The following is a 14,410-nucleotide window of genomic DNA, read 5'->3' as shown; positions in this document are numbered from 1 at the left end:
TGGAAAGTCCTGAAAAATCATGGAAAGTCATGAATTTCGGTATTGAACAAAATTTGTCATGAAATGTCATGATTTTAACTATTTTTTTAAGAAAATCCTGGAAAGTCATGCATTTAGGTCACCGAAAAATTTTATTTTTAAAAGGGCATCCCCCCCCCCCTCAATTTCATGGTGTTCCAAATATCTGAATTTGTAACAAAATTCCCGCTCAGGGTCACATTTTATTAAAATATAAAATGTTTTTGTTATGTTCTTTGAAAATTATGGTGTTTTTTCAAAACATGAAAGAAAAAATGTCATTTTTAGAGCTATGTATCTTTTAAACTTCTGTGATTTCAGAATTTTTGTTATTAATTATTTTTTTTATTTTATCAATTTAAAATTCTAGCTGAAGCAAGCTAATCATTGGCAAATTTTTTTTAATTCCGAAACGAGAATAGAAAAGTCAGGAGTATTTCTTACCTTTCTGATGAACAAGAAACGTATCTTTAGAATATAATTCTGCAGTGAAAAAGAAGAAAAAATTATTTGCTCCACTATTATTCTTTCACCTATTTTATTGCTTCAACTCTTTGTTTACTCTCCTTTTTAGTTTTAAAAATCAATAAATATGAAGATGCAGAATATAACAGTTTTGGTAATACCTACCATTTCAATTAGCGTTTTTGTAATGCTTTTTAAATTTATTATTCTGTTTTTGTCATAGAAAATAGTAACTACGTTAAGTTATTAAAAAGTTCTTGGAATTAGTCATGAATTTGAAAATCTAAAATGTAGCAGATACCCTGTATAAAATGCTTAAAGTGTCAAAATTTATTTCAACTAAGTTTTATAGAATGGCTATACCTTGTTTTGGAAAATGTTACTACTTTCAAAAGTTTATAAAGCATTGCTTGAACTGTTTGCTTTAGTTAGAATTTCTTCAATTTCTGTTTTCTGCTAATAGCCCCATATATTTTGCTGTGTTAATCAATCCATTTTATAAATTTGTCCTTAATTTTTAACAATTAAGATTAATATTTTGTATGTGTTCTATTTGCTATATTTCACCTGTGATGTTTGCAATATTGTAGCAAAGAACTTTACTTTAATAACTGGGTTTTGTCTTGTCCCAGAACAGGAGTTTATAAGCTCAGTCTTGGTAATGTCACGTGCATATATATTTCAGACTTTTTAGTATTATTATTTTTGCAGAAGATGCAAAGATAAAATGTGCGTTGATTATTTAGTGTGCAAAATCTACAAAATTTTTGTATTTGTTCTACTTTTAATTTACTATCTTATTTCACCTGTCACATTTACAGTATTGTAATAAAGAACTTGAATAACTGAGTTTATTCTTGTCACAAAATAGGAATTCTTAGGCTCAATCTTGCTAATAAGGTCATGTGTATGTATATTTCAGACTTTTCAGTACTTTTATTTGTGCAGAAGATGCAGAGATAAAATATGTGCTGAATATTTTGTGCATAAAATCCACCAAAATTTTTAATTAATCTGCAAAACATATAATCAAATATGCTAAAAACGTGAGGCTCTCAAGTTAACTTATTATTAGAAAATTATGATAAAAGAGGTAATTTTAAAGTAGCATGTTGAAGGGTATGCACTTGACGATAAGGCTTAATAATTTTGTTATTATTACTTCTTTGCTAATAGTATTGTTCTGCATTTATTGTATCAATGCTTACTACTTCATTATTAATAATACCTAATATTTTTTTGTCAATTATAATTAATGCTTTTGAATGAGACTTTTAATATGGGTATTGATGATAATTGGTGTTAATATCATTTTTGTTTGATTGATTAATTTTTACTTTCATAAATTTTTATTAAAATGCAAACAAAAAAGATATTTGGGATGGTAAAAAATTAATTCAAACATGTATTTTAATGATTATCATACTCTGGTATATACTAATGTTTTTTTTATAAAGACCTTAATATTCTAAATTTCTTACTTATTCTCTTTAATAGTACATTAAAAGTTTTAATATATTTCATTTTTAATGTAGAAAATTTTATTCAAAAGATGTGCAATTCTTATTTACTTTTTTTTTACTGTTTTGTAATTGTAGTAATTTTTTAATGCTATTGTATAATATTGTTTGTAATATAATTTTTTATTTTGTGATTAGGAAAGCTTCTTCGCTCAAAACATCTCACTCTAACAAATCTGTTAAAGTTAGTTCTTCAAAGCCAAAAGTTCATTTTGACCTGCCTCCAGAATTGGACGCTTCGATAAATGATGTTGCTATTGAAGAATCTAAAGATGACTGTTCGAGTAGCGAACTTGATCATGATTCAAAAAATGATGTTAATTTTACCAAAAGTACAACTAAGGATACTGAAAGCCGTGGCTCTCCACTCTCAGAAGTCAACAATTCAAAAATTCAACCTGTATGTGAGAAAAGTATTACAATTAGTTTGTTAGTTATATTGTAATCTTTGTACTCAAAATTTTATCAAATAACCATACTTTTTCAATGTTGTGTTACAAATTCTTGTTTAGCAGAATAAGTTTTTTTTTTGCTGTATTTATAAATTCACCATTACATTTTGATATAATCTCAATTAAATTATTTCTTCTGGAGACTTCCAAAATCCAATTATTTTTTTTGAAAAAATGAGATTGTTTTTATGTAATAATTAGATAGTTTATTATGTTAGATATATATATCGAGATAATTATTATTCTTATTTTTTGAATGGAAAAATGAAAGGGAGAATTAAAGAAGGGTTGGGATGTTAAGAAGTCTGACTGCTTTTTGCATTCAAAAATGATAAATAAGTGAAACTTGTTTTTATGTATAAGGCCATTTTGGATTTCATGTTTTCACATGTCAGTAGAGCTGCACTCATACCTTAAACAATCAGAAGATATTGGCCATAAATTATACATATTACAGATATGTATAATATACACTAACACTGTTCTTGGAAAGCTTTTAATATTACTAAAAGGGGTGAAAACAATCAAAATTCTCTTAACCTAACAATTCCTTTGGTAACAGAGATTAATATGAGAATTTTTTTATTTGCTTCGCTCATATTTCACACCATTACATTTTTTTATTCGACTTCCAGGTATTCTGATATCAAGGATTAGTTTTTTCCGCTTTTTTTTTTCTTTTTTCAATATAATTTTAAAAAATCCGTCTTTTCTAAGAAAGTTCATCGGTTTCAAACTCCCAAGAAGAAGAAAAATTTTCAGTTGTATGCTTTTCCCTACCTATTCAAACACGATTAAGAATTACATTCACAAGATTTAAAATCACGCATCACGATTAGTATTTACATAATTTAGGATCATGCATCCTGTTTCTTATTTTTACGTTTTTATATTAAATATCCCATTTCATATTCAAGGGATTTAAAAGAGTTGAAAAGATTAAGCATGGATTCAAACAGTAGAAATTAGAACTAGAGGACAGAGGTCTTTCCCAAATGAATGATCTAACTCCTCAGTATCTTGACTCCTGTGTAGAACCACTAAGTTGTACAGTAGAGCAAACGGTCACTGTCCATTATTGCTCCAATGTCTCAAAGTGAATAAATAGGAATGATTGAAATGCCTATACGGTGCAGGTGAGAAACAAGGTCGCAATTGCACTGCGTCTTGGCTTGTCGCGAATAAGAAAATTACTCCTCCAGCTTTTAAGGGCCGTCCAAGGTCTCATAAGGTATTTGACATAAATAATTTTTTGAAACAGTTTTATCCTCCAATAAGAGAATATTAGAATGTTCTAGTAAACTGCCCCATTTTTTTGAAAGGAGATCCACTTGTTCATTGTCCCAAACACGACAATGTCTTGATACCCTCTGAAGAAAAAGAAATTTTCCTCTTAAAATGAGAGTTCTCAAGAATTCTCGATATTGCAAGAGTAAATACTTTAATATACTTCAAATTTACTGCATTTTTTAAATTCTGAAAAGATTTTTGTGAACTAAAATTGTGGAAAATTATTTGAATAATAAAGACTTTATTTTATGAACATTAAAGACGATTTTATCAGAATTATAGTTCCTATATGAACTGCAAGCAGCTAAAATTACTTAACTAATTGTTTTACTCTTGTATAAAAGATTTCATTAATCAGTTCCTATTTTTTAAAAATCCTATTTTTCCTATTTTTTTTATTAGCAAAACATTTTTTTCATTTTCAAAAACTGCCTTAGCAATTCAAGTTCTCTTTATAATTTATAATTATATTCATATAAATATTTATCTTTAAAAGTTAAACACTGGGAGATATATCTACAGGAGTGAGTACTATTCTTTTGAAAAATAATATTTTAGCAAAATATATTTCTGCATTTTCTAATCAGTTTCTATTTTTTTTTAAACCATTACTTTAACAAAATACATGAATTTTTTTAATAGATTTTTTTAATCCCTTATAGAATATAGTACAAAAACTTCTCCCTTCTGGTGACACAGAAATAATATATCCTAGTGGCACAAAGAAGACTATCAGAGTTGATGGAACTATTTATATTGTATATCATAATGGGCAGACTAAATATATATATCCTGATAAACATGAAGTAAGTGGGGTTTCTTTTCCAGTATGCATCATGTACAAGTTTTATTATATATTTAATATGCACTTTTGAGTGAAAATTCTTGTGTGCAAGTTTACTTATATTATTTTAAAAATTATATCACATCATAGTTAAAAAAAATTTTTTTTTAAAGAAGACTGAAAAAAGAGGAACATTACAGGGCTTCCACATGCACTAAAAATGTAGAAACTTATTCATTTTTATTTATTTAATCATCTGTATTTAAAGCAAAAATGTACCTTGTGCTCACTTTCAGTAGTTAACTGATAGAAATGTGTTATTTTTTTTAATTTTTTATATCCATCGTTGATCAGCTGACCCAATTTTGGGTTTAAGACTACTAATGTTCAACTTCGTAGCCTTGTAATTGTGAACCAATCCAGAAGACAAGGAAACTCCTGGTACCCCTAGAGGTATTGATTTGTTATGGGAACATGGAGGACTTTGTGACTCGACAGATTTAACATGCACAGAGATTTTTACTACAAGGGGAGTCTTAGGTGGGCCTGGGATCGAATCCGCGAACTCTTGGACATGGGCCCAGTGCCTTACCAACTAGGCTATCCCGCCCTATAGAAATTTGCTAGAAAAAGTTGCTGGTTTTTGTCTCTATTCATAGATTTTAGCTTGTTTTTTGTCACTACTTTTTTCAGTTTTAGGCGAATGTGGGGGCACTGATATTAAATATCATCATAGAGAGGAATAACGTTATAGAAGTAATAGGAAGGAGGTATAAAGTAATCCAAACTTTGTAAATTAAAAAGGATTTTGTTATAGTTTTCAAATTATCTATTCGCTAATTCATTAATTTTTGGTTAAAGAATTGTAAACTGAAAATTGTTGAAGATTAAAAAAGAAGAAAATATTAATATAAAGTGGTTAAAGTTTTGTTTGTAAAATTACTTTTGCTTTCCTTTTGAAAGTTTTTTTATATAAATAAATATACACAAGATACAAATATAGGTTAAAAATATGTTTTGAGTTTTGAAAAAGCTAGTTGTTTTTTAATAGAAGCTTTAAATATGCCATGAAAACAAAGATTGTGTGACTGAATTTCTTGTTTGTCAGTAAAATCTACAGATGGTGTTGACTGTGCCTTTAAATTAAATTTGAAACTTTTGATGATAAACTTCCGATTTGAAGTTATCCGAACTATAGACTGCTGGGAACTATTTTTCTTGAAACTTCAGCCATTATATAAGAAATATTTAAGTGTAATATTGTTATTGTTTTCCGTTTATATCTTTCGATTGATATGAATCTTGAATTCTTTTCTCTTAACGAACCAAAACCACTGAACCATTGATTTGGTACTGATGATTATGTACATTGTTTTGGTACATCTTTGATACTGAATTAAGAGTTTACTGAATTAAGAGTTTACTGAATTAAGAGTTTAATAGCTGAAAAGCTGTTATTTATACTGTTTAGAAAGAAAAAGCTTTTTAGGTGGATTGGAACATACTTTGTGGCATTCATTATGCTACATAACATAATTTCTAAAAGAAGTGCAAATAAAAGAACCAAAGGGTTAAAAATTGTCTACATTCGAATGCCAAGTCATATTGTGAACATTCACGAACTGTTTACAATTTACTCTAATAAAAAAAACTTTAAAATAATTGTTTGTTTAATTACTCATAAATACATATTTTCCATTCACATAGTATCCTCCCCAAACCTTAAAAACTTCATATTCTTTACAATTCTTTCCACATCTTTTGAAATTTTATTGATTTGAATTTTCCCAAAATTAAAAATATCCACTAACTTCACCACTATTTAATGTAAAAAACGTGAGATTCACTTTATTTTTGCCAATATTATTGCACAATGAATTGCTAATAAGGAATCTCTTTCTGTGTTCCTAATTTGTGCCATTAGGACTTAGGGTTTTTGGTATCCCATTGTCCCTGAGTCCGACCCCTGGAAAATATTTTCAAATTTGAAAAGTAATGCTTATCTATTTATTTTGAAACCAACAACAACAAAAAAAAGATTGCCTTGTTATCTACTAATATACTAGAGTTTGTAAGTATACACATGTGTATGGTTTTCAATTTTTTAACTAAGCATGAATTTTTTTTTTTATTTTCTTTCCAAAATGAAAATTTTTATTTTTTTTTTGTTTCAAATCTCTACTCTGCATTCCATAATTTAGTACAACAGAAAACATGATTCAACTACCATTATACCACATTTAATGTTGTTTATTTTTATTAATAGTGTTAGTATTATTTTAAATTACTTCATTGAATTTTGCTGGAATATTTCCCCCACTTTATATATACTTATTAATGTTTTAGTTTTCTCTTCCTCCCACTTTGTTTTGGAAATATTCATTTTTAAAGTATGCGTTTGTATTTTTTAACTAAACAAACGAAACACAACAACACTCCCAAATAAATTTTACAACAATTTGTTTGTTACAAGTAAACATCCGAAAGTTGAGAAATAGTGTAAACCTCATGAGAGCATTGAATTATGTAAAAGAATTTGCCTTCTATCCCCTGCCTTTAAAGCAGCTTGTAATACCTCTGGAAATAGTAGTCAGTGCCACACCTTGAGGTATGTATGAAGGATAGAAATCTTTATGAATAGGGATGTAAACAGAATTAGTTTTTGGATATTCATCAGTAATAGTGCTAAAATTTCTCTAAATTTTTTTAGTTGTAAAAATATGCACTTTTAATCATCAAGGTTTTTTAAATTACCAGTTGTAGAAATTTTTTTTACATTAAAGCTACTTGTATATTAAATATTAGGATTATTATGGCATGTTGGGCTCAAACTATTTATTTCTCCTAAATAATCATTTCCCTTAAAAATTTATTTGTCCATTGCTAATACAATATATTCTCGGCATCTCGAAATTGAAGGGACGCTAAAAAAATTTCAAGAATGCGAGTTTTAGAAATAGCGAGTTCAGAGCTAAATATGTTCTAAAGAGAGGAAAAATATATTCTATAATAGTATTCGAAAAAGTAGAATCTTGAGATATACGAATAGCTACTAATAATTATGTGTGCAATGATAGTTGACTGTAAGTCTAAATACGGGAACATTAATTTTTAAAAGACAAAATTAATTATGCTTTGAATAGAAAAAATTGGTTTACAATAAACATGCATTGTGTTTTTTTTTCCAAAAATTTTGTTTTTATTTCGAAAAATATCTGACATAACCAAGACTCTAAGGACTTTAATTTACTAACCACTAAGTTAGCCAAATATCAAAAGTGTTAGCCAAACTTCAGAAGTCTTAGCGAACGGTAAGAGTTTTGTCACAATATATCATGTTATCTGGCAACATATGTGTTTATATGTATTTTAAGTTTTTTTTTCCTTGTTTTTTTTTTGTTGCTTATATTATCTAGTCTTGATATAATTCTTATTAGTATATCTGTGGGAAATTACTTAATTAAATAGAATAAATAAGATTTTGTTCAGAAAAAATCCTATTGATGTAATTTGAAGATCAAGGGGAATATATATGGATATTTTTTTTTCTATAAAAAAATCGTTCGCCAATACTTTTGCCAAAATATTATTTATTTTGCCGAATTTACGATTTTATCGCATTTTTCGAAATGGCGAATGTTTAGAGTGGGCTCTGCATAACAAGGTTTTTAGAAAAATTGGAATTCAAATTAACATAAGGTGGATATGTAATGTCAAGGGGAAAAATATTTATTTGACATAACACAATTTTAGAGATATACACCGAAGAGCCATTATATTATGACCACCCTCCATCTATAACAATAAGCTCGCCCAGGAACAATGTTTACATGGGGCACATTAGGACCCATAATCCTCATAGAACAACCCCTGACGTCTGTAAGCTACTTGAACATAGTTGCAGACCAGATTCACCCATTCATGGCAACAGTTTTTCCTGCGGGGGATGGTGTTTACCAGCAGGGTAATGCACCATGTCATAAGGGTCGAATCGTCATGGATTGGTACGAGGAACATTCCAATGACTTTCATGTCATGTCTTGGCCCCCAAATTCACCTGACCTTAATCCAATAGAGCGTTTGTGGTCCTACTTGAAAAACCATATTCGTGCTGCCATGCTACCCCCTCGCAATGTGAGGAATTGCAGGACTAGTTGATGAGCGCTTGGTACCAGATACCTCAGACTACCTATCAGGCACCTTGTGGAATCAATGCCACGGTGGGTGCTAGCAATTTTGAGGGCTACAGGTGGTCCTACATGTTATTAGCAGGGTGGTCATAATGTAATGACTCTTCGGTGTATGTTAGAGATATTGAGAGTATACTATAATTATTTTATTCAAATAATTGTTTGGTGCACATATTTCCCAGATTCATCAATTTGAAAATGGTGTAGTAGAAGAATCTTTTCCAGATGGCTCCAGAGTGACTAAATTTCCAAAGTAAGAATTAATGTTTTAAGTTTTGATTGACCTTATAATATAACTGACTTCAGTAGTACTGTTCTATGAATGGCTGTTTAAATTGAAAAATTAATATTTAAATAAGTAATAACATGATTAAGCAATTTTTAGTGGTACAGTAGATTCTCGATAATTCGAGTCTTGTCTGTTCGAGTTTCCCATTAATTCGAGTTTTTGAAAGTTTGAGGTAGGCTTGGTCCCGTCTACCTCGAATCATCCAGACTATACTGTAATTAATTTTCAATAAATTGAAATTGTCTTTAAATATTAAAGTTCAAATAAGAACTATAATAAAATACCAATTACTAATCATCTACAAAAGTTAATGACTTGGTATTAATTAATAATTAATTAGATAAAAAAATTAGCGTAACTCTTAATCCAATTATTAAATTTTTATGCAATAAATAATGGATTGCAATCTTTATGATTCAAGAGCAGCATTTAATGAATTCTGGTTATTTATTGCTTATCATTAACCATTTACAGGGATTTGCATGGTGAAGCCTGTCATTCTGGTACATTCTGCCAAAAAGTCAATTAAGTTAAGACACTGAAAACATCTAAACTCTTTAGGAAATTGAGTTGAAAGTAATTGATTGAATAGTTCTTGAGCAGATAAAAAACAATTTTAAAATGTATGCTCAAAGGGTCTAGCTATAAATATTGACTCACACAATCACATCCAATGTTAGAATTTGGTTCTTTAACTAAATATTTCGAATTCCACCTACTTTATTAATTGCAAATAATAAAATTAAGTGTTGATTTAATTTTTTATTCTAAAAAATTTTATTGCAACATGTGTGATATTTTGTTTCCATTAAGTTATGCTGTTTTCTTTTTAAACACTTCCTAATAAAAAAAAAATTGGAAAGTATAGGGACTGGTATGCATGTAACAATAATTTTGAAGGTAACTTTTCTGTATCTGTATATCTGAAATCACCTGTATATCTGAATGTCATATTTATATTGCCGTTAGATTAGCTACACATTTTTTTTAACTATTCTCTCTCTCTTTTTAAATGATTTTTCTGATAAATTATTTTCATTCTTCCCCATTTTCAATACCTTTAATAATGCTTATGAACTTTCTCTGCAGATGAGTTGTAAGAATGAAAAAATAAACAGGAATTTGCAAATTGTTTTTGAGTATCTTTTTTAAAATATTAGATAAAATGCAATATACATTTTAAAGAAAAAAGTGCTATGCTAATATACTTATTTCTGAAAAATATATAGATAATAATCTCACTTGTGTTATTTCATTTAGTGGACAAGTTCAATACTTGATGCCTGATGGAATAAAGGAAAACAACTTTCCTGATGGAGATAGTCAAATAATTTATCCTGATGGAACTGAAGTCATCAAAAGTGCTGATGGAATGCAGAGAATGTTGAAGCCGGATGGAACAGATATACTGTATTGGGAAAATGGTGAAAGAGAAATCAGAACTTCAACTTATAAAGTAAGAAGTTGTTCAAAATTGACTTCATGTTAATCATAAATTTCCACAAATCATACTCTTATCTTTGTACTAATTATAAACTAAATTAAGTGGCGCGGCACCCCATAGAGGGCCAAGACCTACTGTGGCCATCTCAGTTTTCTTGACCTTGGACTCTGGAGTGCAGGAGCAGATGCTCTGGTTAGGTGGTCAGCCGAATGCGAAACCCCCAGTGTTTAGTTCCCTAGCATGCTTGGTACTCATTTATTGACCCACTGAAGGGATGAAAGGCTGAGTCAACCTTGCCCGGCCCGAGGATCGAACCCAGGACCTGTGGCACGGGAGAGTGAATTGTTACCACTCGGCCACCGGGCGTCTGTACTAATTATAATAACTTTTAAATTTTTTAAAATTATAATTTTATATTAACATACCTGCCATACCTCCTGTATTTTACGACTATCTCCTGTTTACCCATATATTCTCAAATTTCTCTGTATTTGTTGAAGAAATCTTCAAAAAATAAAATTTTGGGTATAAAATATCCACTGACGGCAAAAATACTTCTCTTATTCCTCAACAGATGTGCTATTGCCAGTACTGCAGTATGTTAAGTGTTAATAGTTTAAGTAGAGCCGCAATAGCTCATTGGTGGTCCTTCCAATGAAGTGAATCGGGTTTGAATCCCAGCGATGGCTGGTTAATACAAATTCCGCATCAGTTTGCACCGACCACAGTGCTGATGTAAAATATCTTCAGTGGTAGACGGATCATGGGTTAAAGTCCCCTTGCTGTTAGGCTAACCGTGGGAAATTCTCATTTTCTCCCTCTCCATGTAAGGCAAATGCAGGTTAGTTCCATCAAAAAGCCCCTGCGAAGGCAAAATCTCCCAATACTTATCCAAGAGTTCCCTTGTCTTCTGGATTTGGTTCAAAATTACATGGCTACGTAGCTGAACATTAGTAGGTATGTATTAATATTATAACAGTGAAATACTGCTTTTGGGATAGCAATAAGTAACCAGTAAGGTTCATGTTATATTTATTAGAATTATTTCTCATAAAAATTACATCAAACCACAGTTAATACTTCTTAGATTTACTAAAATTATAATTTTATTTTGCTCAAAATACTCTTTCTTTAACAAATAATTTTTTCTACAACTATATTTGCTTTTTAATAATATTTAATAGAAAAAGCTAGCGATAATTTTTTTAAAAATTAATTTTTCTGCATAAATTAGTTTTCTTAATAATCTTAAAAGTGAGATTTTTTTTTTTTTTTACCCTACTTGCAATATTATATACAAAAATATTCTTCAATTAGCTGGTAAGAATTTATTTCAAATATTATGTTCTTTTGTATTACTAATTTTTGCTCTAAATTGTCTTAATCACAAGTTAGCTATATGATGGTTTTATCACTGATGTAGCTGACCGGCCTGTGTAGGGGCAGGGAACTGTCCTTGCATCAGAAAGGTCCTGGGTTCGAATCCCGGGCAAGGCATGGATGTTTCTTTCTCTCTCTGTGTATTCTATGTCTTTTTTCCTTGTGTGTGAATGTGACCCCCCCCCTATAAACGGGTTGTGGTTGTGTGAATGGCATGGTAGAAGTCGAATTCCTGGCCATAGATGGCGCCACTGAAGAACAGGAACAATTGCACCCCCACTGCCTAAACAGGCATATGACAAAAAAAAAATTTACTGATGTGATTGCAAAGTTATGTGGCATAAACTAAACAAAACAGAAGGATTATCATAAAATTTATACTATTGGTTAGGTAAATCAAATAAATTTGATAAAATTAATCAAGGATATTTTTTTCTAATTGTTTGTACCCCCCCCCCTCTTATTTCTGATAAAATATTGTTTTACTTGAAAAAAAATGTGATCTGTAACTTAGTTGTGATTTTCTTGAGAATAAAAATGTCAGAGAAATTTATTTTATACATTGAGAGATTGAAATAGAGTCTTTATTTTGAATGCCATCAGTTATATATGTCTGAAATTATAAGCATGTATGAATTTATGCCATAATTTTCAAAAATATGGTAAAATAAGTCTGGAAAATTTAGGGAGTTTATTCCTCCAGTGTGATGGGGACTACTACCCTTATTATCCTGTTATGTATTGCAAAAATGTGGTATAGAATTTTGTTGATATTTTCTTGAAAAAGTCATGGGGAGGGAAACACTGCTATCATTATTTCTCTTGAATATTAACAATGCTTGAATGTTGATTTTTCAGAAAAGAGAATTTGCTGATGGATCAGTGAGAATTTTGTATATTAATGGCAGACGAGAAACGAGGTATACCAATGGAAGAATAAGAGTTAAGGATAAAGATGGTAGAATCTTATTTGACACAAAGTATTTTGCAAGGTACAGTTGTTCTGTTAAAGTTGGAAGTATTTGTTAACTAAACTAAACTAATTTTCATTTAAAATAGAAATTTTCAAAAGATGTCTGTAAAAAATATATTGTTTTATATTTCAGGAAACTTATGAGAAGTGCTTTATATAAAATGATGAATGAAATATAAATAATTTCAGCTGCACATACTGTAGTGTAATTTAATGTATTTTACATCACATGTTTGTAACTTCAAAGTATATAAATTTTAATTGAGACTCATCAAATTTTTTCTGTAAAAGCATTTCATTGTTATTTATCACAAATTTTAAGAAGATCTCTCTTTTCTATCAACTGCCAAAGGGGTGAAGAAATTAAGCGGATTAAAAGCATATTAAGCTTGTTTCTTAAGACTACATTTTAAAGCGCATTAAATTTAGACTTAAGGAGCACGATAGGTATGTCCATTATCAAGAATTTGAGAAATAATCAATTGCTGCAAATTGTTGGGATCTTGGGCATAAATTCAATTTTGACACTGCCAAAATTATTTCCACCCCAGTCATAATCAGCTCATCTTGATGCCTGGGAATCTTGTTTTATTCATACGAATGCTAATTCTTTTATGAACAAAATGAGTTCCTCACCAGCTCTCTATAGCATTTGGAAATGCATTTTACCTTGATTTGCCCCTCACAACCACTGTGGTTTTTCTAGTTTTGTTTCTTCTTATTTTTCCTCTTTTTTTTGACAACTTTATATTTAAAATCATTTTTGTTTCTTCTCATTAACATCTGTCGAGTCTTGAAAATGGCTACCTATTTTTTAACCGCTTGAAAAATGTGGACTGTTTTTTTCCTTCTTATATATTTTAGAAACGAAGCGAATAAAGTTTTTTTATTACTTAATATCTTACCGCTTCAGTTTTTTGGAAACTATTGCTGCTTATTTTAATTAATTATTAACTGTCCATCTTGTAAAATAATATTGTTTAAAGAATTTGTTATTGACTATTGCAATTTTTTTTATAGGCAACAAGCATGGTAAAATCTCTATTAGATACCGTGAAAGATTTTTTGGTCTGCCGATTGCTACAGCTTCCGACAGAAACAACTTAGATAAATTTTTCAAAAATCATAGAATTTTGATGACATTACTGTATGAGCTTATTAGTTATAACTCTGATTTGTAAAAAAGAACTCATCTTTCTTTTATTTTGTACTTATCACATTTATCTTTCCACATAATTTGTTCTAAAGTTAAATTAAGCAATTGTCTAAAGTATCATGTGTTTTCCTGCTATGAACTTAGAAAACATCATGTTTTACTGACCGATTATTGATTACATTTTGACCGTCTAAATTCTTTGGTACTAAATTTACACTTAAAAGTATTAATAAATGTGTTTGTATGATATCTTACCTAAGTTTGACTGTTGTACCTAACTGAAATATTTTAAAGGATGTTGCTTAATGATTTCATAATACATATTGGGAGTACAAATTAGTTCGGTCTGTTTTTTTGTGGTCAAAAATGCATTCATTTCAGAACAATATGAATGAACAGATTAATCAAAGCATTGTCTATCGCTGGCTGCTACTTTTTCCCACCTCTCA

General features: G+C 29.6%; 1 protein-coding gene across 4 annotated transcripts in view; it reads left to right on the top strand.

Moving 5' to 3' along the window:
* Positions 1-14,410, top strand: part of LOC107436836 (uncharacterized) — a 53,389-nt gene extending 38,979 nt beyond the window's left edge. For 3 of the 4 annotated variants that reach the window (XM_043047413.2, XM_087165516.1, XM_087165515.1), the window contains 6 exons: positions 2,142-2,403; positions 4,408-4,551; positions 8,902-8,972; positions 10,269-10,464; positions 12,691-12,824; positions 13,826-13,984. In XM_043047413.2, the coding sequence (XP_042903347.2) occupies positions 2,142-2,403; positions 4,408-4,551; positions 8,902-8,972; positions 10,269-10,464; positions 12,691-12,824; positions 13,826-13,841 (823 nt within the window). In that variant the 3' untranslated portion in view covers positions 13,842-13,984. Of the gene's footprint in view, positions 1-2,141; positions 2,404-4,407; positions 4,552-8,901; positions 8,973-10,268; positions 10,465-12,690; positions 12,825-13,825 lie in introns of all 4 variants that reach the window. The other variant, XM_043047412.2, reaches the window with a different exon arrangement.

The sequence above is a fragment of the Parasteatoda tepidariorum genome, chromosome 6, assembly GCF_982258835.1.
Source record: "Parasteatoda tepidariorum strain Cologne lab strain chromosome 6, Ptep-v5.0, whole genome shotgun sequence".
Lineage (NCBI taxonomy): Eukaryota > Metazoa > Arthropoda > Arachnida > Araneae > Theridiidae > Parasteatoda > Parasteatoda tepidariorum.
Note: the sequence above shows the minus strand (reverse complement) of the source record. Positions and strands in the feature narration are given on the sequence as shown.